At 42.9% G+C, this 27604-nt stretch overlaps 1 protein-coding gene across 1 annotated transcript in view; it reads right to left on the bottom strand.

Moving 5' to 3' along the window:
- Window positions 1-787: 787 nt before the first annotated feature.
- Window positions 788-27604, bottom strand: part of LOC138979827 (NBAS subunit of NRZ tethering complex-like) — a 98034-nt gene continuing 71217 nt past the window's right edge. Inside the window, exons 40-58 of the mRNA XM_070352578.1 lie at window positions 27038-27412; window positions 26522-26651; window positions 25426-25502; window positions 24488-24855; window positions 23979-24089; window positions 23414-23661; window positions 22791-22909; window positions 19540-19638; window positions 19013-19126; window positions 11180-11262; window positions 10145-10307; window positions 9595-9737; window positions 8906-8998; window positions 8491-8599; window positions 6802-7022; window positions 6319-6448; window positions 5850-5978; window positions 3796-3978; window positions 788-3329 (exon numbers count right to left, since the gene is read on the bottom strand). Coding sequence (XP_070208679.1) covers window positions 3228-3329; window positions 3796-3978; window positions 5850-5978; window positions 6319-6448; window positions 6802-7022; window positions 8491-8599; window positions 8906-8998; window positions 9595-9737; window positions 10145-10307; window positions 11180-11262; window positions 19013-19126; window positions 19540-19638; window positions 22791-22909; window positions 23414-23661; window positions 23979-24089; window positions 24488-24855; window positions 25426-25502; window positions 26522-26651; window positions 27038-27412 — 2997 coding nt within the window. The 3' untranslated portion in view covers window positions 788-3227. The remainder of the gene's footprint in view (window positions 3330-3795; window positions 3979-5849; window positions 5979-6318; window positions 6449-6801; window positions 7023-8490; window positions 8600-8905; window positions 8999-9594; window positions 9738-10144; window positions 10308-11179; window positions 11263-19012; window positions 19127-19539; window positions 19639-22790; window positions 22910-23413; window positions 23662-23978; window positions 24090-24487; window positions 24856-25425; window positions 25503-26521; window positions 26652-27037; window positions 27413-27604) is intronic.

The following is a 27604-nucleotide window of genomic DNA, read 5'->3' as shown; positions in this document are numbered from 1 at the left end:
GGGTACTGTTGTTGTAGTTGTGGTTACTGTTGTTGTGGGTACTGTTGTTGTTGTTGTGGGTACTGTTGTAGTTGTTGTTATGGTTACTGTTGTTGTGGGTACTGTTGTTGTGGGTACTGTTGTTGTTGTTGTGGGTACTGTTGTTGTTGTGGTTACTGTTGTTGTTGTAGTGGGTACTGTTGTTGTTGTAGTGGGAACATAGTATTTGCCTCACAACGTGTTTTGATCAAGGTCACATGGGTTTGGCCCCAACAACGTGTTTTGATCAAGGTCACATGGGTTTGGCTTGAGGTGACGTAAGTTTAGGAAAACTTTTGCTCAGCGAACACTTCCAGTGATCAGCAAGCCATTGGTGGAGATTCATGGCTCAGATGATTATTTTTTCAAAAGATATTTAGCGCATGCAGCATATCATAGCATACACATCATAGTTAGTTGTTCGTACCGATCGCAGGTTACAGCCGATCGGCAGCGTGGAACATGCTCCAGATGTTGTGAAAAGCGTGTCCGAGGTAAAGGGGCTCTTACTCTACCGGACTGCTGTTATTTCCAGAAAACGTCTATCAGGTTGTGTGTACAGTATGAGGGTATATTATGTAGTTCGTATATAAAGAAGAGTTAAAATATAGAAACTGAATTACACCAGTTTCTGTTGATTAAATGAGGATGTCACAGAAAGTATTTCTGGCTGTGAATGTTGCAAATGTTGGCATTTAAATAAACCATACATTTGGTCAGACCTAGAGACAAGTAACACAGTTTCTCACACAAACAACTGAATGGTCAGTTTACTTTTACCAATAATTTATTGCATTCAAGCTTCAACAAGCTTGCATTCAACATTCCAGTGCTCATGCATAGTGTTTAAGAGATCACCCTGTTAGTACCGTCAACAATGAAATGTTTTATCGCATAAACAAACCCTGTGACAAGGACATACACCATTGCCATATCAACAAAGCTCTAATATCAACTTGTTCACTAAATACATACCTCCACCAGTAACAGCAAACACGTGAGCATAATTCTTTTCTGGGAAGACCAACAATGTGGAAATATTTTAAACACAAACGCGCCAGAAAAGATAGGTTCAGATTGAAACAGTGATACCTGGCATGCAAAGACACTCTTGGAAACCCCACAAAAGTGTCCCTTTGTATTAAATGTCTTTGTATCAAAAGGACAACTTGCTTAATTAAATCAAATTAGTAATCCATTTGGACGTAGGTGTCCTTCACTTAAAGGTGTCATCTCATCATAGGGACTTCACATGACAGGTACCAATGGCCAGTCAAATTAGTATAATCAAAAAGAAAATACACTGGATCACTCGGCAAATTTGTTACTCGAAGCAGAATCCTGTCTTCACCCATTCTCTTGTTTGCAGTAAATGTACAGCCTTGAACTTGATCATCGAGAACTATAACAAGATAAATAACTGCTTTACGTGTACCCTTGAGCGTACAACTCCCTCCCTCCCACGACGCTGACAGATACAAATAAACATTTCTTGCTTGTGAGCAAGAGAAAACATACAGCGAGGTATCTAACACTGATGTGGAGTTCACAACTTAGTTTTTGTAGACCTTACATCGCTGTAAAAAGCAAAGCTGAACACACTATTTAACCCCCTATCGCAGTAAAAAGTCAAAGAAAAGGATTGACACAAAATAAGTTACAAAATAAGTTAACACCATGAAAAATTACTTCTAAACTTTCCCAAATCATATTAATGAATACATGTAATACAATGTAGAGATTTTTTATTAATCTCTCTTTCTACAAGTACTTACCAGTTCCATTTAACTTTGCATACCATGCTAATAACTCAGTAAAAAACTTTATACCATCAAGCTTATACCTGTATGTGGCATAGCCCGGTAAGTGTGCTATCTCCTTTTGCCCGGGCGTTTCCCGCCACCGGGATGGGTACCTCTAATAACTCATAGCCCGGTGACGTCATAGCGGTATTCCCCTGCGCATGGGCAGGCGGTAAGCCTATCATACGAACGACACTGTCTGACCCAAAGAAGAAGAGGCTTCAAACTGGTGAGGGCAGCATCTCAAAAGTCCCACACATCAGCAACTGAGCGAATATTTTTCCTTTATTAGCGAGAGGCCACTGAACACACGTCTACTGTGCTTGTCAGTAAGAGTTTTATGATAGGCTTACCGCCTGCCCATGCGCAGGGGAATACCGCTATGACGTCACCGGGCTATGGGTTATTAGAGGTACCCATACCGGTGACGGGAAACGCCCGGGCTATAGGAGATAGCACACTTACCGGGCTATGCCACATAGAGGTATAAGCTTGATGGTATAAAGTTTTTTACTGAGTTATTAGCATGGTATGCAAAGTTAAATGGAACTGGTAAGAACGTAGGAGAAACAAAGATACATAGCGGCTTTTATTACGTGAACCCACTGCCAGCAGATCTAATACCTACATATATTTTCTGAAAGTACAGACACATAACCCCAAACATGAATTTCAACTTAATATAAATCAAGCAACTGACTAGACTGAACACATGATCTGCAAATATTGCTGTCAAAAAACATCACAAAGCCTAGTCACAAAAATACATTGAAAGTCCAAGTAAAGTATGTGCGTGTGTCTCTAGGTAGACTCAAGTGGATAAAGGTGTGTTTTCTTGATGAAAATGCGTGACACTTGGAGTGAGCAATTAATCCAAACAACAATTTGGCATGTTGATTTATGCTCTTGAGCATTAAAACTGTTTAAACTTCCTTCCATCTCCAAGCAGTCATGGTAAACATAGTCAAGATAAATACAGCTAGGCTAAACAATGGTGGGAATCTCCAAACGAATCTGTTAACACATGCTGAGTTTTACATAACTTCACATAATAGTGTTACTAACAATAAATATCCAGGCTCTAAATAAATTACGCTGATCAACAGTAATCTGCTGGAAACCATAGCAACTCTATGAAACCGATATATCTTACTGAAAGTGCCAACTCATTATGATCCTAAAATACAAAGCACAAAGACATAAATGAACAAACCAAACAAAGAAACACATCCTTGAGCAAAAGGTACTTGTAGCACAACCAAATCTTATTCCTTCCTGGGGAACAAATCCAGAAAACAAAACAGTGGAAAATCATGGATCTGAAGTCTTGCAGCTTATCATCACTTCTGCAAACTCAACAAAGTAACAGGTAACAGCATATCATATCTAGCAAGAGAGGTGTTGAAATCAGGATTTGAACCAGCCACCCATAGCACCCAGGGCAGAGCCGAATGACTGCAGCAGGGGTTTAGAGGCCTGCGCCTGTTGGATCAAAGTTCGTGCTTCCGCCTGAAACAAACAGAATGAAGCGCGATGAAAAGAAAGGCTCAGCCATTCATTATCAATCGTTTTGATTTACTGCGTTTTGCATATGGTAAACTGACTTTGATACCGAAAAAATAGAAGAAGGGGAAAAAAGAAGATGACAGGAAGAAAGACTGAAAACTGTAGTTCTGACAGTAAAATTCAGAAGTAATGTTTCATTCCTAATGCTATAAAACTACAGAAGTCCTCTTCTTCAAACGATATTAGAGCTTCCAATCTACAAAAGTGAACACAAAGCACTGGAACTGCATGTAGTATACACTATACAGCAATTTTAGACCATCAATGCACAAAACACACTGTCCAAATCAAACTACAGCTCGTGAAGAAAGTATACACTTTTTTGCACTCCTTACCAGTCTTTAAACACTGGTAACTAGTGTAGAACAAAAATTCAATCCTTATCATGATTTAACGTGTTGTTTCATACCTGAAGTCCAGCTTCCTGAAGCTGACCCACCACTGTGTCCAGCTGCAGATGAGGCGGGGCGGCCGCACCCTGCGTCTGTGCCTTGACCACTGCTTTCATGATGAGAGCATACACAGGTGTCGACACCAGCTGAGGGGCCAGCTCGCGACGCAGTGCTAGGTCCACAAGGTCAGGGTCATCCACCTGTGTGAACGAATACATATTCCACAGGTGAAGGCTTTTGAATCATTTGCATGTGATTGGGTATGTTTCCTGTGATTTTACTGCCCTCTTTTTAGCCTCAGGTTCATCTTGAGGGTGGAAACATTCATGTCAACATTTTATTTGAATTCGAAAGCTGCCTTTACCATCTTTCCTGGTCTGAATTCACAGAATATCTCATTGGAGGGAAAAACTTGAGAAATTCCTGTGATGGCATGAGAAAATCTATTCCTGCTTGCAGCAGCAAAAAGAATACAATACATTAAGTAGATGTGCAACGCCAAGGCACTGCATACCCCAGCGAAAGACAAACCTCTCCTCTCTCTCTCTCTCTCAAACACACACACACACGAACACACACACACACACTCCAAGTTACACACATACACACATACACACATACACACTCACTCACACGCACTCACTCACTCTCTCACACACACTTCATACACACAAAACACCCCCCCATACGCACATATAGACAGATGGACATACACACCTTTACAAACAAACACACATACACACACATACACTTACGCACACGCACAAACACACACCCACCCACCCACTCTCTCTCTCTCTTTCTCTCTTATACAAACAGACACACACACACACACACACACACACACACACGTACGCACGCATGTACGCATGCACACACCCACAGACACACACACACACACAGACACACACACACACACACACACACACATTGACTCACACAAATCTCATACACACAAAACACACACTCATACGCACATACACGGTTGGCCTAATGGTAAGGCGTCCGCCCCGTGATCGGGAGGTCGTGGGTTCGAACCCCGGCCGGGTCATACCTAAGACTTTAAAATTGGCAATCTAGTGGCTGCTCCGCCTGGCGTCTGGCATTATGGGGTTAGTGCTAGGACTGGTTGGTCCGGTGTCAGAATAATGTGAATGGGTGAGACATGAAGCCTGTGCTGCGACTTCTGTCTTGTGTGTGGCGCACGTTATATCTCAAAGCAGCACCGCCCTGATAATTATGGCCCTTCGTGGTCGGCTGGGCGTTAAGCAAACAAACAAACAAATACGCACATAGACAGACGGACACACACACCTTTACAAACAAACACATATACACACTCATACACACACAAACATACACACAAACTCATGCACACACACATTCACACACACACACACACTCTTTCTCCCTCTCTCTCAGTCTTTCTTACACACACACACACACACACACACACACACACACACACACACACACACACGAGTACTGACTCATGCACGCACACCCACACACACACACACACACACACACACACACACACACACACACACACACACACACTAACACATGTGCACAAAATGAACACACACACACACACACACACCACGAGAGAAAAAGACTACAGGGAGGCATGACGTCATGATGCATTAATTGACGTCAAAGACTTTTGACCGTGACGTAATCTTCTTACGCGAGCTTTATCCATAGTCTTAAACAACCACACACACCAAGTCTTGGAAACTACAGAATTTCTACCCGTCCAAAGCAGCCTTGGGTGGCGTTTGCTCAAAAAATGGGGGCGCCTATTGCACCCACCGTATTTTTGTTAGTATGGTCCCAATTTTTGGTGAACTTCCATCTTCAACTGTAGCTCGTAGCCGGGCACAAAGAATCCTTCTTTATCATGTATTATCGGCATGAAAATGCGTTTGTGGGATACCTCCAGCTTTGCTGGGATTAAGAGAGGCAAAATGTGAAAAGAATGTGTCATTGGTACCCCTATATTTATTTGCCTATGTGTGACAGGACGTGCCACATATATAATCAATCCGCAAAATCCATCATAACTCACCTCCTCCTCTGCAGAGAGTACAAGGACGGCGGAAGGATACAGTTTCTTGTGACTTGACCTCAAAATGACCTTGACCCCTTCCAAAGGATGCTGATGACGCAGCAATGCATCAAAGACCAGTTTTGTATCCTGAACAAAGCAAGCACACAGTTCTCAGAATCTGAAACTTGCACAGCTGGCTACTAAACTGCAGCATACTTTAGTAATATGCCAAGTTACGGCTGTTAAATCAAAAAACAAGTTATTGTTCCAAATTTGTGTTAACTCTCTTTTAATAAACAGATTAACCCTTTTTACCTGTACAACCCTTACAGTGTCATTCATTCTGAAGCATTTATCATCTGTTAATATCACCAGAATGTCAGGTTGTCATGAGCCTTTGCTTAGAATGCTCACTGAAATCAATAAAATCAAAGAATATAACATTGTGGAAAATCAGTGAGCAAAAGTCATCGAATTAGACACTCACCACCAAGTTGAGAGGAAAGTCGGCAGCCCCCAGGTCTCTCAGCACAGTGTCAATAAGAGCAACAGTGGCTGTGTTGGTGGATCCTGCCATTGCATTGAACGTCTGCGTCCACGGGTTCTCTCCCTCGCCTCTGAAATTCCACACAACACCTTTACTCTTTGAAAAATATCAATAACATTGCTCGTTTCCATGCTGATATATTCAAACGGAAAACTTTGCCATACATGAGCATAAAACTGGGTTATTAGAAATAAAATGGACATGATAAGGTTGCAATCTTCTTTTCCTCCGGGATTATCTACTCTAGAATATGCAAACGAATAAGGTAACAAACGAAACCACACCCTGACATACACACCCTCTCACTCAATCTTACACAGATATACACACACAAACACACCACATACACATGCACAGCACACACACGCATACACACACACACGCACACACACACACACACACACACAAGCACGACAAACTGACTGAGAAGTAAACTCCGGCCACAGTCTCAGCAGCTGGCATAGAGCATTGTATCCTGACGCCAGTTTGGTTGCCGCTAGCAACTGGGAGAAGAGCGCACGTCTGCCCTCCTCTTTGTTTAGCTCTTCCTCCTTTAGCGCCACCTCCCCCCACACTGGTTTCACCATGTGTGATGTCTTGCAGAACAGCAGGATGGAGGCATGTTCTCCACCAAGGCCCACAGTCTGTAACAGCAACATTCTCTGGTGTTCAAAGCCGGACCAGAACCTTCTTCTTCAGCGTTCCAGAATTTTCTGGTTACGTGTAAGCTCGTTTGCTCATTTGGGTTACCCACACTATACTCTGAGAGCATAGTCAGCTTCACTCCGCTTTTGTTGAGTAGGCATGCTGGGTATTTTTGTGTTTCCATAACCCACCGAACTCTGACATGGATTACAGGATCTTTTCCGTGCGCACTTGGTCTTGTGCTTGCGTGTACACACGAAGGGGGTTAAGTCACTAGCAGGTCTGCACATAAGTTGACCTGGGAGATTGGAAAAATCTCCACTCTTAACCCACCAGGCAGCAGCGACCGGGATTCGAACTCACGACCTCCCGATTAGGAGGCCGACATCTTACCACCACGCCACTGCGCCCGTCAGAACCAAAGGCAGTCATCATGCAGGCTTGGTTATCTCAGTTTGCATGATTTTAGCCGATACCTTCTGTTCTACATCAGGATGAATTCCAAACCTTGGCCAATAAAACTCTTTCTATTCTTAAAAGGTACCAGGTGAAGTGTCTGGCAGAGGTTAGTTTGTGTACACTCAATTTTTCAACAAGAGATTGGGTATAATTGTCCAAGCTGTAAACTTTAAAGAGAATCAGGAAAAAAAACAAGCTGTAGATATCTAGCACTAGTGGCTCTCTAAGAGATTATCACAATCAGAACCTGGTTTTTAAAAAAAAAACTATCCACTCTTAAACAAGTAGAACTTCAGAGTGGTGAAGGGCGGGGATGTAGCTCAGTCGGTAGTGCGCTGGATTTGTATTCAGTTGGCCACTGTCAGTGTGAGTTCGTCCCCACGTTCGGCGAGAGATTTATTTCTCAGAGTCAACTTTGTGTGCAGACTCTCCTCGGTGTCCGAACACCCCCCGTGTGTACACGCAAGCACAAGACCAAGTGCGCAACGAAAAAATCCTGTAATCCATGTCAGAAGTTCGGTGGGTTATAGAAACACGAAAATACCCAGCATGCTTCCTCCGAAAGCGGAGTATGGCTGCCTAAATGGCGGGGTAAAAACAGTCATACATGTAAAAGCCGTGAGAGTTTCAGCCCATGAACGAACAACCAAACAAACAAGAGTGGTGAAAAGAGCTCCCTGTGCTACAGTGGAACCCCCTTCTGAGACCTCCACGAGTCTGAAAAGAGAGGGAGTCCAAAAATGAGAATAAATTTAGAGGTTATGAACAACAAATCTAAGAAAGCAGGGTCCTAACTTTTTTTCTATTTTTTTTCTATATTGTTTAATGGGGGGTCCCACTGTACTCCCATATCCCCACTTACTTTGAGTTGCTTAAAACCTAGGTTCAGAACAGACTACTTTTCAGATCCCTTGCAATTTTTTTCTCAGAAAAGCAACAGTGATTGATGTACTTGGACTTGACGGGACCAGTCCATCAAAAGGCAGACAATGACTTGGCCAAGCTCACCTTTTCTAAGATTTCCAGGACAGCCGATCTCTGCTGCATGCTGACAGTGCTGTCGCTGACGTAAGGGTGGAGCACCTCAAACACATCTTTCCGTCCTGCTAACTCTCCCCTGGGACACACACAACGGATAACACGTATCTCAATGACTATCAACACAGCAGACAATTTACAAGATATAAACTACTCCTCTGCTTTTTTTTCTGAAGCTGCAAACTAAGCTGAGCCGGCTTTACTCCAGTGTTTTCAAATACATTATCACAAATAAAGCATATTTTCCAAATAATCTTAGTATTATTTTTTAAACATTCTCAAACTTTCCTCATATCCATCTTCTACTTTATATGTTCAGATAGCAGCTCTCAGAAGCATAACATGAAACAATTTGAACACAGAAAAAAGTTTAAGGAAAACTTACTCGTTTTCTATATGTTCCTGAACATTCTCCAGAATCTGCTCCAGCCTCTGTAAAGGGTCGTAGATCTTGTGATCTTCCTCCTCCTCTTCCCCTCTGCAAACAGTAAAGTTGTACAATGTATTCTATTCACACAGCGTATTCTGTTTCAATGCTCAAACCTCAGTATAACAAAAAGAAGAGATGAAGAAAAATAAACACCATGACTACAGTACCATGTTGATTTGACCACACTGTATATTTTGTAATTAAAAAGAGCCAGGCAGGATTGGCATTTGGGATGAGGGAACAGTACAAGGCCTACAACAATAAACAGCTTCTGGTTTGCAAGCAATACTCAGAAACAGCTGACAAGACAGTTACAAGCTACAGAAAATATAGAAGCTTCTGGTTTGCAAGCAATACTCAGAAACAGCTGACAAGACAGTTACAAGCTACAGAAAATATAGAAGCTTCTGGTTTGCAAGCAATACTCAGAAACATCTGACAATTAAGACAGTTACAAGCTACAGAAAATATAGAAGCTTCTGGTTTGCAAGCAATACTCAGAAACAGCTGACAAGACAGTTACAAGCTACAGAAAATATAGAAGCTTCTGGTTTGCAAGCAATACTAAGAAACAGTTGATAAGACAGTTACAAGCTACAGAACACAAAGTTTTTCCCCGATGTCCCAACCACAGATCCACCCACCTGAGAGCAGCGACAATGCGGCGGAGAGCCTTGTGCAGAACGTCAGCGACAGACACTCCTACAGGGGGAGCCACTGTCAGCAGGTCCTCCACCAACTCCAGCGGTTGTCCTTCCACCACCATCAGCACCAGCAACTGACCCACCTGCACACAACAACATTTTTAGCTTCGGATTTCTCATCACTCCAAAAACACCTGTGCCAGGGATCAGGGATTTTTTCTTGGCTAGGGCCCTGCCAACCAAAAATGATCTTCTTCAGGCATGAGATCCTAACATTGCAAAACACATCTGAAAGTATGCTCTACCCTGCACCTTCCTTCTCATCTACCCCAACAACCCCCTCCCCCCTCCCCCAGGAACATTCTGGGAACAATAATGCAGAATCATGCAATCTGGGGATTTTATGAACAAGACTTCAGGTCCATCAACACAAGAAGTATCATCCCACTTCCAGAGCTAACCACTAGCTCAGCAAAAGCTATCACACACACCAACAACACCTCCAGCAAAATATAAAACTGAACAACCAATAACAATTCATTCTCCATACCTTCTCAGGGTCACCACAAGAGAGATCGTAGTGCAGCCCATACTGCTTGAACTTGGGTTCCCCGGCCTGCAAGAAGGACCGGATGGTGTCACTGTCCAGCGACTCCAGGTGGGCCTGCAGGGGGCCGAGCTGCTTCTCTGCTTTCAGCCACTCCTTCTCTGACCTGGTGTGGTGAGAGATGTATGGTGAGGTTGGTGGGAAAAGAGGGAGAAAGGGGTACAGGTGAGGGGTGGGATGAGGGGAGGGAGGGAGAGAGAGAGGAGGAGAGAGTGTGCATAGGCATGGGCATATATTGGTGTGTGTGTTTTTCTTTATTTGGTGTTTAACGTCGTTTTCAACCACGAAGGGTTATATCGCGACGGGGAAAGGGGGAAGATGGGATAGAGCCACTTGTCAATTGTTTCTTGTTCACAAAAGCACTAATCAAAAATTTGCTCCAGGGGCTTGCAACGTAGTACAATATATGACCTTACTGGGAGAATGCAAGTTTCCAGTACAAAGGACTTAACATTTCTTACATACTGCTTGACTAAAATCTTTACAAAAATTGACTATATTCTATACAAGAAACACTTAACAAGGGTAAAAGGAGAAACAGAATCCGTTAGTCGCCTCTTACGACATGCTGGGGAGCATCGGGTCAATTCTTTCTCGTCCCAACCAATATGGGACTCCCCCTAACCTGCGTGTTTGTGAACATGAGTGTGTGTTTATGAGCATGAGTGTGTGTGTGAGTGTGTTTGTGTGCGTGTGTGCATGCTTGTGTGTGTGTGTGTGTGTGTGTGTGTGTGTGCGTGTGCATGTGCCTGTGTGTGTGTGTGTGTGTGTGTGTGCATGCGTGCGCACAGACACATGCAAGTGTGTGTATGTTTGCGAATGAAGGCGTGTATGCACATACGAGTGTGAGTATATGTGCGCATGCACGAGTGTGTGCCTGTCTTTGTGTGCATGTGGTGTCTCTGTGTGTGTATACGCTACAGCTAGTGTGACCCAATATGCATGTCTGTTCCACACAATACTTCCATTTTTACTCACCCTTCGCCCTTCTTTTTGCCTGCCTGGGTATGACAGAATTTGATGGCACGGCGCACAATTTCTTGGCGACAGGATACCTCCAGCTGGAAAAAAAGAACAGTTAAGCTACTAACGCTCAACAGAAGCTACAGTTACGCATTTAACAACAGAAAATGTATGGCAATGACTCTGTTGTCTTTTTCTTCTTCTTGGGCTGCAGAAGAGTTGTGCCCCTTTGTCAAGGGAAAATTTCAATCAATCAATCAATCAATGAGTCTTATATCGCGCATATTCCGTGGGTACAGTTCTAGGCGCTCTGCAGTGATGCCGTGTGAGATGAAATTTTATACGGCCAGTAGATTGCAGCCATTTCGGCGCATATTTACCTTTCACGGCCTATTATTCCAAGTCACACGGGTATAGGTAGACAATTATTAACTGTGCCTAAGCAATTTTGCCAGGAAAGACCCTTTTGTCAATCGTGGGATCTTTAACGTGCACACCCAATGTAGTGTACACGGGGGGAGGTTCGGACACCGAAGAGAGTCTGCACACAAGTTGACTCTGTGAAATAAGTTTCCGCCGAACCTGGGATCGAACTCACGCTGACAGCGGCCAACTGAATACAAATCCAGCGCGCTACCAACTGAGCTATATCCCCGCCCTTGATGGTATTGTTTTCTGATCACGGTACCCCTGAGCTATCGGGAATAAGTATTATTTCCGAGCAGTCTCTAAAACCCTATTAAAATGATCTGGCGGAATAGCCGACTCGCCTAATTTGAATAGGTAAAATGGAAAATTTCAATAGTAAATTTTCATTTGATTAATATACTTACCCAATTCTCATAAATGCATTGACTTCAATCTCACATACTAGATGTCGAAAAACTACTCAAATTACCTGCACACTATTTCACTGCTGCTGCGATTATGCTATCTGAGCGGCCAGGCAGCTTGGAGCAAGCAGGCCATAAATAGCGCTGGCGGTGACCTCTTTAGTTTCGCGGGGAAAATGCCAGCCGAGCGCGCCTCACAAAGCCCTTGTTCATTGTACTCTGGAAGTGCACAGCGTGTAGCCACAGTGTGACAAAATACGTGTTTCTTGGTATGAAATGGACTGGTTTGCGTGACTTGAACGTTGGATTACCGTCATCTTGTGTATATTGTTTCTCGGATATTCAGGCTTTGTGTATGTGCAAACTAGAGTTCCAGTGAGGATTCGGTTTGTTTGATTTTGAAGTAATACTGCTATCGAATCTACCGGCAGGTCGTTCTTTGTTGTATCAAAACGTGCGCATTGTATACCATTTTGTAACCACGCTCAATGTTTATACCAACGACCGACTGTGTTTCTGATGTTGCCGTCAGTAAGTACTTAGTCTAAACTGTGTCATAGAGTGAGAATAAGTTTTTGTGTTTGAGATTAGAGCAGTTTTGTTTCGTTAATCCACGCGCCTAATCAGTGCATGCACCGTTTGGAACAGGCACTCGACTCTAGTGCATTTCATCTGTTCTGTTTTTTGTATTGCTTGTTTTGCGTCCCCCCCCCCCTTTTTTTTGTGACGTGTTTATTCCTGACTTAATGTTGTGACTGTAATTGTGCTTATGTTCTTCAGCATCTCAGAGAAATAACAACCCCAACTGTTGTGCTGTGTTGTTTTGTCTGTTCTGTTTTGTTTGCGATAATGAAACAAACGTTAAATTGTCGTCGGATCGACGAGTTTTCTTTCCTGTGGTATATATACAAGTTTGTGAGAACAATACGAGTGAAAAACTGTGTTGAAAAACTTTCAAATCGACTTGTGTGCTGCTATTGGATTACTCATGTAGGAGGAGACATCAGGTAGGCTTTTTGTTTTCTTCACATGCAGCTAACAATTTGCATGAACATGTATTGAAAGACCGTTTTTTCTTTCTTTTATATTACAGGCATTAATTGCACTATTTTGAATTATATAAACGCAAAACAAATTTCACATGCGCACCATACGCATGCCTATAATATGTTTTTAAATACGACATTAATTAGTGTTCTTTTTTTGTGGCACATTTAGGATGTTTTGTTTACTGTGTTGTCTTCTGCCGTCTTACATACTGTGCCGTTCCTGTTTCTTTAAATGCAACATGCACATGTTTTTCAGAGTGTAAAGAGTGGCATAATTATATACTTGAGGAGCAAACACTTTTTCTAATTCTCTCATTTACCCTTTCTTCTGTCTTGAAAATTGTGGCATGTTTTGTTTCATACTATTGACATACATGTATTATCCGCCTATGTGTTGTCGGGGTATAATATCATGTGGCACTTCGCGCGGATTTGGGTGAGCGCGCGCGAGCTACGTTTTTTTTTCTCCTGTGGTATATTATATATATACAAGTTTGTGAGACTTGTATAGGAGGGCCGTGAGGTAAGCTTTTTTGTTTTATTCACATGCAGCTAACACTGTAACATGAACAGTTTTCTTTCTTATATGTTACTGACATTATCTACACTATTTTGAATTATATACTTATATAAACGCAAAACAAATTTTACATGCGCACCATCAATGACTTCTACTAGTAGTCCTTGGCATAATACTGTTTGTATATATTTCGTAAAGTGTTGTATATATGTATTATGTACTTGGGGATTACCTTTGTCTTTATCTTTCATTATTTTGTGTTCTTTTATTGTGGCACATTTAGGATGTTTTGTTTACTGCGTTGTTTCAAGGTGTTTCATTAAATGCAGCATGCACATTTTTTTTCAGAGTGCAAAGAGTCGCATAATTATATACTTGGGGGGGGGGGGGGGGGGGGGGGAACACACTTTTTCTAATTCTCTCATGTATCCTTTCTTCTGTCTTGTGAATTGTGGCATGCATTGCAATAACTACAACTAAACACACTAAAAACATCAGTTCCGAAATAGGCAATATCTCTGTGGCCACCACACACTCAGAACGACTGCTATCTCTCTGCTCGACTGCTATCTCTCTGCTCGCGGCATCTTTATCAACACAGCATAACAGAGAGCTGGGGCCACGCACGCCAGCTGCAGACAAAGAAGAGTGCAGGTCTGGCCCTATATATTTCAGGCGCCACTGTGGGCGGAAGGGGTTGGAGGAAGGAAAGGGTAAATTGGCAGGAGGAGAGTGGTACTGCCGGTTATTTTTAGCTGGTGGCAGCCTGGCAGAGAGTACCTCAAACAGAACACAGTGCCTGCCCTTGCAAGGGTGGTAACCAAGCTAAAAACAGACGCCATATCCGTTGCTATGCCCTGTCCCACCTGGTTACCCATAACCCACCGCGCACCACGTGAGCGCCGGCATCCGGAATAATCATTCGAGATTTCTCAAAAACCCGTAGGAATTTAAGTAGCGGGGATGGATGGGAGGGTATTAACTATGAGAATGGGGTAAGAATATGTAATTTAATGGAAAATTTCAATAGTAAAATATTCTTACCCCAATTCTCATAAATGCAGATTGCTCCTAAAGGCGGAGGGAACTTACTTATGTCCCTGAGAGAACCTGTCCTGCAGAAACTAACGAGGGCAAGGAAATGGCCCCATCAAGTTAAGAGCAGGAGATGTCCAGGAGGTAAAAAAAATCAATGAACACGTCATCAGACCTCCAAAGAGCTGTTGGCAAAACTTCGCATAGGCGAAAAGAACACCACCAGCGAGAGAAGAACCCCAGGCTCTGGACTCCTGAACACCTGTAAAGGAACAGAGGGAGGACTGAACACCCCCCCCCCCCCCCCCCCCTGTGTTCAATAAGCTATCACTCATAGGACTGTCCTAAGACAAGGTCTAGGGAAAGCCAAGTGAGCAGACGAATTCCGCACGTCTGACGTATGTCGTCGAAAGTCGAGAATGATTATTCCGGATGCCGGCGCTCACGTGGTGCGCGGTGGGTTATAGGTAACCAGGTGGGACAGGGCATAGCAACGGCTATGGCGTCTGTTTTTAGCTTGGTTACCACCCTTGCAAGGGCAGGTAATTTGAGTAGTTTTTCGACATCTAGCATGTGAGATTGAAGTCAATGCATTTATGAGAATTGGGGTAAGAATATGTAATTTAATCAGTGTTTTGTTTTAGCGAGGTACGGTTGTGCTGTGCGATGCGTCGTATGTTGTCACCCCTCTGGGTAAATGCGGTGGTCGAGAGGTTGACCGTGCAAGCGTGATACGTCAGAGAGCGATGGGATGACTGATGCGAGCGGATGTGTTTGTTGTGGTGTGGGATGAAAGTGTTTTTGTTAATTAGATTAGTTAGGACTTTAGTGTAATACCTGCAGCTGGAAGAACCGAGACATGAAAGCGGAAATTATCTTGTGCATGTCAGAGGACAGTAAAGCAGTGTGCTTCGCCGGTTCGGACTGTGTGTAACTTCAAGGACTTTCGGCAGTGATGTGATTCCTGACTGTGTTGTTGACATTCGGAGGATTCGGAAGGAAGTGTGCTGATACAGTGCCGAACGGTGTGTTCTGTGTGACGAGAGGTATTTGGTTATTACCTATGTATTTGTATGATGATTATGTTGTTATTTGAGTTAAGGGGAGGCACTGGTGTTAAAAGTGATTTTTTTTGTTTCTTAACTCTTGGGTCAACAAATGTTTCAGAATTTAAGTACTCAGTCCATCTCCTGAGAAAATGAAAAAAAAAAAAAATTTGGACCATCGGTTGCCATGGTAGCAATCCAAGATGGCCGCCAAACTGCCCCTTTTTAAAACCCTAAGGCTTTTTTAAAACTGCATGAAATTTTGTTTTGATGCTTGTTATTTATACTTTAGCACAATGCCGAGAAACTGATAGAGTCGTTTTTTGATATCTCAAGTCATTTAAAAAATATCAGTGATGAAAGTGAGTGATGTTGAGTTTCATGAAAAAACGCCCCCCAAAACGGTATAACTTCTCAATAAATATTTTTTTCAAGAAATCACTCTATCAGTTTCTGCAAAATAACACACTCAAGATGTATGCAAAGTTTCAACAACGCAAGTTCATAAGAAAAAAAGCCTTAGGCTTTTGAAGTGACAAAAAAGTAGTTTTGAGAAAATACACAAAACGCAAAGAAAATGTATTTTTTGTACACAAACGTTTATGAAACATGTAACAAAACAACACTAACAAAACAACAAGTCTTGCTTAGTTCCACAAGAAAAACAGAAACTAAATTCAACAAAATTTAAAATAACAACACCCAGTGTTCTGCAAGCACCAAGGAAACTGTTCGAAGGTCACAATGATTAACTCTCATCCGTTATGTTCACGCTGCGTAAAGTATGCCCATCCATAACTCCCAACTTGTTATCAGTGAAGCCTTTTATCTTGGACCTCTTTTGGACTTGCTTTGAATAATCAGGGAGTCATATGACAGTGTCCTTTACTTTCTATACTACAATATTTGGGTTGACTTCTGTGAATTGCCTTGCAATGCCATGGGTACTTTGGAAGCTCCTCTCCAGCTTCTGCATCTGTAGAGACAACATAAATTCAAAATTAATATATGTCTATGACAAACTCATATACTGCTATTCACATTTTCCCAACAATGACCCCCCCCCCCCCCCCTTACACACACATTTGAAAAAAGGTATTCTGATATTGTGATACATGGTAACACGATATTTGGGCGCATGCATATGTCAGTGCTGATAGTCAAGCAGTGAACAAAAAGATGTTGACAAATCATGTGAATGGTACTATTAGGCAGTGCTGATCTGGTTTACAGCTATTGCACATGCAGAAACCATATGGTCTGCATGGGACGTATGACCACAAGCAATGTTCACTCACTGGGCCATGTGAATGCATGTTTGTTTGAGCCACAAGAAAACTGTGATCACAGGAGCAAGCTATATATAATATGCTCGAGAAAATAAATGAGGAAAGAACAGATGTTTTGCCCCAACACTGACAAACCTTGTGACAACCAAGCTTCACAGTAGCAGCACATAACTGACTAAATTTGCATCCCATTCAGTTTCTTTGCATCAGGGTGTTGTTACTTAGATTCTGTTCTTCAGCATAAAACAGTCACACACACACACACACACACACACACACACACACACACACACACACACATAACCAAACAAATATATAAACTTCTACATGTTTGTCAAAAGAAGAAAAAAATACATACCTACTACCATCTTGCTTATCAGCTGCTTGGAATCTTCCCTGCTCTGCTTGGGCTAGTATTCACTGCACCAGATTTCCCAGGAGATGCAAGTTGCACCATGATAGTCATTTTTGTATTGATTGTTCTTTTTCTAAGCAGTTTATTTGCTTTTTTCAAGAGAAAAGATATAGGGTCTGCCTTCTTGTTGCCATAAATGGCAAACTCCGTGTTCGGTGTTGTCCTTTTTGCTGTACGCATTCCGCTCCTCAACTCTAAAATAAGTCGTGGCTCAAAACACTCATGGCAACGTGCTTCAAACGTACACCACCGGTGGTGATTTCTTGCTCCATCTCAGCTGTTGCAAGGGAAGCAGCATAGTTTCCAGCCAATTTTCATTCTGGACGAAGAAGAATGCACAAACTTGATCTTCCGATTCGTTCGTAGCAATAGCAGACGACACTATCGACTCGCACTTTCTTTTTAAACTTCTGTCACGCCAGCCTCTGCAACTGATCTGATTGTAGTCGATAATTATCTCCTTTGCGTGTCAAGCACTGAAATCGGGGCAAAACGTGTGATAAACTGAAGTTTCCACAAAGATATCCAAGGAAAATCGCAGCTGTAGATGTTTCACATCGCCTTTGGCGAGACCTGGCGGAAATCAAGAATATTGCATTCTGGGAAGGCCGAATCGAACCGAACGAGACCGAGCATAAACGAAGTTTAATATTCGCGATTCGATTGGTCAGTAGACAAAAATTTTCACACGGAATCTCCCGGAATCTTCATCGGTTGTCTTCGGCTCATTGGAATGTCTTCTAGTTGCTGTTACTAACGGCGCGAAATCTGTAAACGGAAATTCCCGTTGTCCGCGGTATGAACTGATTGTAGCAAAGAAAAGACAACTCATTCCAGTCATGCTAACGTGACCACCGTTGACGATGTGTTTGACTCACATTCACCTCTCAAACATACGCATTTTTTTGCTGTTTTGTGTTTGTTCAATACATAATTGCATACACATACATTGTTCATTTAGCCGTTTTGACCGTTTATGATTAATTCTGATCTAAAATCAGTACATCAGAGTAACCAGAAGAGGTTCAAAATCCAGAATCAGAAAGAAAACCGAAATGACCAGGGAACAAAAAAATCACTTTTTTCACTGTGGTGTCTGCCCTTAATAGCGAAATGTTTGAAATGTTCATTCGTTGTGTGCCGTGTGTGTTGTTCGAGTGCGTGTTGTCACCATCCAGTATGTCTGTGTATGACTGTGTGAGTGTGTGTACAAATGTATGAATGAGTGTGTAAAAGTTGAAACCCCGTACACGGAAAAGCAAACACCGGACCATTATGTCAGCAGCATATCTAAATTCCTTGACACCCTTCAAAACAGTGAGGCAAACACTTGCCACTGATCAGTGAAGTAAAGCAATGATGGCATCACAGTGAATAAGGAGCTCTGGTGTGCATATCATGCAGTGTCTACTCAATGTGACACCCTTTCCTTCAAACACTATGCTCATTGTAGTTCACTTTTCATTGAGGCCTTGATCAGTGGCCACAAGTGTTTGCCTCACTGTTTCAAAGGGGCACAACTCTTCCACAGGCGATAACAATCTTGACAGTTATTTTCAGAATTAGTCTTTTTTCAAACACATGGAAGCGGATAGCATCACAGTAACCATACAGGTGATTACATGACGGAAGTCGTACAGGTAAGAGAAAAGGTGTGTTACCTGGAGACTGCTGTCTCTGCTACAGGTGATGGTGTTGACAAAGGTGACGAAATCGTCAGGCAACAGACGCTGGATGTACTCTCCACACAACTCATAACGGTGGATCCACGCCGCCTGTTGACAAAGTCAGAAATTTCTCAATGTTAATATTTTATTCAGTTAATCGGCCTTTCCCTTTCCTCCCACTTGGGAGATTGGAAAAATCTCACACTTAACCCACCAGGTTCGGCCGGGATGATAGGACAGCATCTTATCCACATGGCCATTGCGCCCGTCTAGTATGTACAAGTGCTCAAGGAAATCGTGGTCTGTGTCTTTCCTGGTTTGTACGCTTTCAAGACACTGGCCTATTCCTTTTCCCCTTTTCTGGTCTATTCCCCACCCCGAACTGCCAATACCCAGTCCGTTATCCAACTTTGATGTGTTTGCCAGTCAAGGCTCTAATGAATGACTCCTCCTTTCCTCCAACATGGGTGTATATCCTACCATGCAAAAGAATAGCAAGAGTGACAAAGTCCTCCACTCACAGCGCTCTGGGGTGGCGCCTTTCCTGCCTTGTCCCCCTCCCAGAACACACGGATGGCCCAGCCACAGTACAGGGAGCTTGGGTGAAGGAAGCCACCTTTCTGGAACATGTCAAAGAAAAAAAGATAAGGACTAATGTCATAAGAATCTTGCGTTTGCATAAGCGTGACATTATAAGCAGTGCCCCTTCATTACATTTAGTCAAGTTTTGACTACCGTAAAAGTCGACCTATAAGCCGCGACTTTTTTTTCCTAAATGGACCCCTGCGGCTTATAAGGCGGTGCGGCTTATGAATGACTTTTTCTGAATCAGTGGCGTGTATCCGACTTCGCTCAGTGACCTAGTTTCCGGAAGTTGGATCGCCGCTGTGTAATGGCCTTGAATCAGCTGTGTTTACCTCAATTCACTCACTCACCTTCTTTCCGGAAGTTTGAAGCATGACAATAACTCACACAGTAATGGGTTGGCATACACCGGTTTTGATCGATCACTTCGCATTGCTACTACAGAGAACAGCAACACGCACATCTCCTAAAACAAAGCAACGTACAACCACGATGCCGAAAACACGGAGGCAGGCCTATGATGCAGCCTACAAACTTGCAGCCATAGACTTGGCTGTTGAAAAAGGCAATCGCGCTGCTGCTCAACAAATCGGCGTCAATGAAAGCATGATTAGGCGTTGGCGAAAGCAACGAGGCGAACTTGTGAAATGCAAGAAATCCACAAAAGCATTCCGTGGTTGCAAGGCACGCTGGCCACAATTAGAAAACGAAATGGAGGACTGGGTCAACACACAACGTGCGGATGGTCGCGGTGTTTCAACTGTTCAGCTTCGTCTGAAAGCACGCACCATTGCAACACGTCTGAAGATAGACAACTTCAAAGGCGGTCAATCTTGGTGTTGCCGATTTTTGAGGCGCAAAGGTCTGTCACTGCGTGCACGTACAACTTTGTGCCAACAGCTGCCGCCAGACTTCCAGGAGAAAATGATGTCATTTCGAAACTACGCACAAGAGCAGGTAGCTGAGAATCTGATTGGCCCACAGAACATCATAAATATGGATGAGGTTCCGTTGACCTTCCATTGACACGCACAGAAAACAAAAAGGGCGAGTCTTCTGTGGCACTGAAAACAACGGGACATGAAAAAACACACTTCACCTGTGTTTTGTCGTGCACGGCTTCGGGTGAAAAGCTTCCGCCGATGGTGATTTTCAAGCGAATCACAATGCCGAAAGAAAAGTTTCCGAAGGGGATCGTCGTGCAGGTTAACAAGAAGGGGTGGATGGATGAGAAGATGATGGACACCTGGCTGACAGAATGCTATGGGAAAAGGCCAGGGGGTTTCTTCCGTCGCACTAAAGCTCTGTTAGTCATGAACAGCATGCGTGCACACATCACTGAGAAGGTCAAAAAGTCAGTCACTGCCACCAACTCCATCATCGCTATCATCCCGGGTGGCACAACAAAGTACCTGCAACCCCTCGATATCAGTGTGAACCGGCCCTTCAAAGTGGTGATGAGGGATGAGTGGGAGAGGTGGATGGTGGATGGCGAGAAATCATTCACAAAGACTGGCCGCATGCGTAGAGCAACCTTTGCAGATGTGTGCCAGTGGGTCCTGAAAGCTTGGGATGCTGTCAAAAAGTCAACGATCATCAACGGCTTCAGAAAGGCTGAGATCATCACTGGAGCAGACGACGCGACAGACAACACGACAGCCACTGACAGTGGGGCCGAGAGTGACACTTCCGGTGACTCTGTGCCAGAAGCCATTCTGAACTTGTTCATCTCCGACACTGAGGAGTCCGACTTCAGCGGATTTTCAGCATCAGATGTTGAGTGATTTACAGAACTAACTACAGGTGCTGTGTGCAGGACGAGAGGACAGTTTGATAGTCCAGAGTTCTGTGAATCACTCAACATCTGATGCTGAAAGTAAAGTGCAAAACTGACAAGTTAGCCGGTTCGTTTTTGTGTGTGTGTGGGTTTTTTTCGTTGACTTTCGATGTTTCTTGACTTGAACTTTGCTTCTAGGCGCGGCTTGTATGCCGGAGCGGCTTGTGTATGGATTTTTCTGAATTTTTTTTAAAAATCGGGGGGTGCGGCTTATACCCAGGTGCGTCTTATAGGTCAACTTTTACGGTAAATGTTTTAACGTAGAGGGGGAATCGGCAAGGGTCGTGGTGTGTGTGTCTGTCTGTGCGCGTGTGTGTGTAGAGCGATTCAGACTAAACTACTGGACCGATCTTTATGAAATTTTACATGAGAGTTCCTGGGAATGATATCCCCGGACGTTTTTTTCTTTTTTTCGATAAATGTCTTTGATGACGTCATATCCGGCTTTTTGTAAAAGTTGAGGCGGCACTGTCACACCCTCATTTTTCAATCAAATTGATTGAAATTTTGGCCAAGCAATCTTCGACGAAGGCTGGACTTCAGTATTGCATTTCAGCTTGGTGGCTTAAAAATTAATTAATGACTTTTGTCATTAAAAATCTGAAAATTGCACAAATTTTTTTTTATGAAATGATCCAAATTTACGTTCATCTTATTCTTCATCATTTCCTGATTCCAAAAACATATAAATATGTTATATTTGGATTAAAAACAAGCTCTGAAAATTAAAAATATAAAAATTATGATCAAAATTAAATTTTCGAAATCAATTTAAAAGCACTTTCAACTTATTCCTTGTCAGTTCCTGATTCCAAAAACATATAGATATGATATGCTTGGATTAAAAACACGCTCAGAAAGTTAAAACGAAGAGAGGTACAGTAAAGCGTGCTATGAAGCACAGCGCAACCGCTACCGCGCCAAACAGGCTCATCACTTTCACTGCCTTTTGCACTAGCGGCGGACTACGTTCAGTTTCATTCTGTGAGTTCCACAGCTTGACTAAATGTAGTAATTTCGCCTTACGCGACTTGTTTTTATGATATGTTCAACCAGAAGGATAAACAAACGAATAAGGAAAATGAGAAGAAGAAATATGAGACAAAGAAAGAGCAGTACACAAAACACAAATAAGGAGGAATAAGGCGTACAATTGAAAAAGTAAAGCAAAGAACCAAAAGTTTCAGGTGGATTGGAACTAGGAACAGAGGTAAAAAAAACAATACGAACTATCACTTTCTCAAGACTGAAACTTGTCACATGTCCTAGATTCAAAGTTCCGTTACAGGTTGAAAGACTCACATTTCTTACTCATAAACAGTCAATGGGTGACAAAAGAAAGAGACTCACTTTATCAGGAATCTTGGCAGCCAGTTTCATGATGTTGTTGATGTTAGCACTGGTGAGGTATGGAGCCAGGATATCTTTGGGCGAAGTTTTCTTGTCCATCAACTTGACGTAGTCAATGTCTATATGTACAAGAAGAAACAGAAGAACAGAACTTGATTTTTACTACATCTGTCCACAAAATAAACCACAAACATATTACAGCTGATGGGCTTGTATAATGGAGAACTCTTCATTGCTAGCTGGTCAATTCAGTTCTTTACCAAGCATTACTATGCATAATTTTACAATTTCCTGACCGATACAGATAAACCATGCAAAGAGTAATTTCCCTGTCCGATCTTCTTGACATATTTCCCCCCTTTCTCCACATGGTTACAGCCACTGATATCTGTAAGATCCAAACCCAAAATCTGACCCCTAAGGTTGTCCTTAATTGAGGTCAAAGTTGACTCTTTCTTCTTCTTCATCAGCGTTCAATGATGGTGAGAAAAGTTGACTTCAAAAAGTCTTTTTACCAAAACTTCAGTGCCAAAGCTTCGTGCAGCAAGCTCCGTGAAGTACACTTTGAGGACTTTGCCTTCATAATATCAGACTTAACACACCAAAAATCATATAATTCTCACCTGGAGCCACACTCTTCAGTTTCTTCAGCAACTTGCCGTGTTCGGCGGCAGGCATTTCACACAAGAGATTTTCTTCATCCTGCCCCTCCAACAAGCTGAAGAAGTACAGCAGTCGTGCGTGGTCGCTTCCAGACACGCTTGGGTAGACATGGGTGTACAGACAGGAGCAGAACTCCTGAGGTTTCTCTCTCAGTGTTTCCAGCATGTTCAGACGACTCACTCTCTCCTTCACTTCTTGTGTCGACAGTCTGAAAATAGAAAAGTTAAATGTGTGCTCAATGAAATTGTCTTGTCTAAAATCTGATACGAGATGTGACTCTATACTCCTTGTTAGAATTGATTAGGCAAAGATACTTTTAGAGAGTAAATTCTCAGGTTACCCGTTTTAATTAGGCAAAGATACTTTTAGAAAGAGCGTTCTCAAATACATGTAATCTGTGTTCTACCCAAGACTGATCAAACAAACAAACAAACTTTTGCTGGGTTGAAGGGCACACAATCATTAAACACAGGAAGGTTGCATGCATCAACAGAACAACAGCAAGAGAAGTATGCTAAGACTTACCCGCTATCAGAGAAGAGGTACTCCAGGTGTGCCATGAAGATGTCCCACAAAGGTAAGTTGTATCTCTCAGCCAGGTGCACAGCCATGCCGTACACTTCTTCTTCACAGCTCCTGCAATCAGAACACCAGTTCAAAAAATCACATCTAACTCTCCCAACCAGCTGTCACAGCAGATCACGAGAAGAACATTTCTTAAGTCTCACTTCCCAAACTGATCACAAGAAGATAAGAACAATGGAAGTTTCAAAGAGATTGCCTCAAAGTTCTGTGTGCTCTCTTGTAACATAATGGCCTGTGAAGTTCAAAGTTTGACACCAAAACTAGTCTCAAACTACTTAAATACCAAAACTAGTCTCAAACTACTTTAATACCAAAACTAGTCTCAAACTACTTTGATACCAAAACTATCCTCAAACTTTAAACAAATCAAACAAGTAACCATCATTCAATCACACTGCAAACAAAGTGATCCCATTATGCAACCCAAATGCCCTGAATCAATCACTCACATGGCCAAACCCAGAATGGTCTCCTTCTTGTACTCAGGATCCGAGGCAAAGCGGTTCCCATCAACACCAGGTGCCAACCTCTGCAAGGCCTGCGCCTGGTTCCAGTCCTCCAGACGAGAGCGACACTTCAAGAGGTGCGGTATGACCCCCTTGACCCCCTCTGGCCAGTCTCGTTCCGGCTGTGAATTGATGTGCTGGACAACTATCTTGGATAACCTGGAGGGAAGGTGGAGGTAGACAGAGGCAGGGTGGGGGAGGGGGGAGGGGCGGAGAGCCGAGTAGATCTGCAGGGCGTAGTAATACTGGGAAACTTCCAGCGCCAGGCCAGACTGAGAGATGGAGCTCAGGCACTTGTCTGCCGCCTCTGCCTGTAAGAAAGTCAAGGTCAACATTCATAAGTAGGTCAAGGTTATATAATGGCGGGAAAAAAATAAAATAAAGGTTGAATGCTTTCTGTCTGGTTCAGATAAGATCAACTGCCTTTTAAGAGCAAGTTACAGTGAAATCACACTGAAAGCAAGTCATACTCAAAACTTCTCAATGACAGTCTGAGGCAAAGGGCATATGGGGAATTTAGTAAAATGCAAATAGACGATGTTCGGATATAACTCTTTCAGGTTTGTATGGGTTGTGACAGAGTGAATACCCTTGCTTTTCCGAGGACAAATAAATGCACACATGCTCCTTGTCCACGTGTTTCAGACATACCCCTCGCTAGCGATCGGCCCGTGCAATGTTTGTCCCACTAAAAGCAAGGGTATTCACTCTTTCAAAACCCATACAAACCAACAGTTCCTTTTGAAATTCTTCTATTGAATGGCAATGCAAGTTAAGATTACCTGGAGAGTGGAGTCTTACGTGTCATTACTCACAGAGGTTAAGTACATTATAGTAACCCAGTTCTGACCATCAAGGAGAGCATAGTTTATGACACTGACCTTGGGCAAAGACAGGAGGTAAGCCAAACCTAGTGAGGTATCACTAGGCAACCAATGCTGCCCTAACTCCAACAATGCTGAAACAACAATTCAGTCACAGTAAAGATCAAATATATACAGAAACTTAAGCTGCAAAAAGTTTAAGTCCTAATACTCTCTGAAAATTCAATTACCTGGTGCATTTTCTTGTGTCAAATGTCAGAGAGTGAGCTTCACAGGTAGGAGTATGGAGCATAAGTTCCTGCATCAATAACTCTGCTACCTTCTCTTCAACTTATGAAAAAAGACACAATAGTTCAAATCAACTGCAGAATGCTCAGTAACTGAGATGTGCGAGATTACAAGAAAGTTAAGGGCTTTCTCAAGTACTCTCTAAATTCTACCAACCATTATTACAGATCAACAGGCCGTTCTCAAATTCCGTCGAAATTTTAACAACCATTATTACAGATCAAAAGTCTGTTCTCAAGTACCTTTGAAATTGTACCAGCCATTATTACAGATCAAAAGTCTGTTCTTAAGTACCCTTGAAATTGTACCAGCCATTATTACAGAGCAACAGGCCTTTCTCAAGCACCCTCTAAGTTCTACCAGCCATTATTACAGAGCAACAGGTCTTTCTCAAATACCCTCTAAGTTCTACCAGCCACTATTACAGAGCAACAGGTCTTTCTCAAGTACCCTCTAAGTTCTACCAGCCATTATTACTGGGCAACAGGTCTTTCTCAAGTACCCTCTAAGTTCTACCAGCCATTATTACAGAGCAACAGGTCTTTCTCAAGTACCCTCTAAGTTCTACCAGCCATTATTACAGAGCAACAGGTCTTTCTCAAGTACCCTCTAAGTTCTACCAGCCATTATTACAGAGCAACAGGTCTTTCTCAAGTACCCTCTAAGTTCTACCAGCCATTATTACTGGGCAACAGGCAGTTGTCAAGTACCCTCTAAGTTCTACCAGCCATTATTACAGAGCAAGAGGTCTTTCTCAAGTACCCTCTAAGTTCTACCAGCCATTATTACAGAGCAACAGGCTGTTGTCAATTAACCCTCTAAGTGAGAGTTTTGGCAGTGAAATACAAGACAAAGCTAAACGCACCTTCTTCTGCTGGTTCACAGTTTTCACCCTCCGTCAGCGTTTCTTCCAGCCTGGCTGTTCTCAGCACACTCTGACTCAGGTCCGCCTTGGCTGGCTTCTCTTCCCCAAGGTAACCATAGTCTGCTGAACTCTGTTATCAATGCAAATAAAAATCATTGCAACATCTGCTGGATGAGACCCCCCTGAAGGAGAAACTGTTCGGCAACCTGGTGGCCTTTAAGAAGACAGCGGCATTCGTGCGTGTCACAGGAGTGGAATTCTAAAATGAGCAAACAAGAAGAAGATTGCAACATCTTCTGTCTGAGTTTTGTTTTATTTCTTCTTTTTTTCATGCCTATACATTTACTTAGACTGGCTAGTAGGAATGCATGTTTTTCAATAGTGTCCGGTAAGAGATGTCGTATAGTGTTAAACTACTACCACTCACTATAATGATCTAAAGCCAAGACTGTCCACAAACTCTCTGTTCACGTTTTTCAAGTAATGCAAAGCAAAGTAACCAATGCAAAAACTCACCAAATCAAGGTAACAATCGCCAATCACATCCTCATAGAATGGGTGACAACCCTGCTTGGTGAACCCTGGATTGCCCTCCCCTGCACCACCCTTCTCGTCCTCCCCTCTCTGCCGCAAGGGACGCTTGAGCGACTTCACCGCCCCCTTCCACCAGGCTGTGTCCGTCACTGAGGACAACACCGCTCGAGTGTGACGCTGGGTGGACGAGAGGATGGCCTGAGTTTGCTCCAAGGCGGCGCGAGCAGAGAAGGGGCTGCCTTGACGACTGCTGCGGTCTGCACCTGTTGTTGTGTCTTCTGACCCATCTCCTCCTGCTGTTGCCGTGTCTGCGTGCACTTGCTGGGATAGAACCTTGCCCACTTTTTCCAGCAGCAGCTGCAAGAAGGAGAAAACAACTGTCGTTGTTCAACACAGAACACTGAAACTTTCATCTTGCAGAATGTTGCAATACTAATGGATACAGTATTATATTATCTCACTTGAGCTTAGTATTTGATGAAGTGCACATAAAAAAGTCTTGGTTTAAAGATTTTAAAAATGTTAAGCCCAGAAGAAAAACATAACATC

The sequence above is a fragment of the Littorina saxatilis genome, linkage group LG1, assembly GCF_037325665.1.
Source record: "Littorina saxatilis isolate snail1 linkage group LG1, US_GU_Lsax_2.0, whole genome shotgun sequence".
NCBI lineage: Eukaryota > Metazoa > Mollusca > Gastropoda > Littorinimorpha > Littorinidae > Littorina > Littorina saxatilis.
The sequence above is the reverse complement of the archived record's forward strand: the minus strand, read 5'-3'. Positions and strand labels throughout refer to the sequence as shown.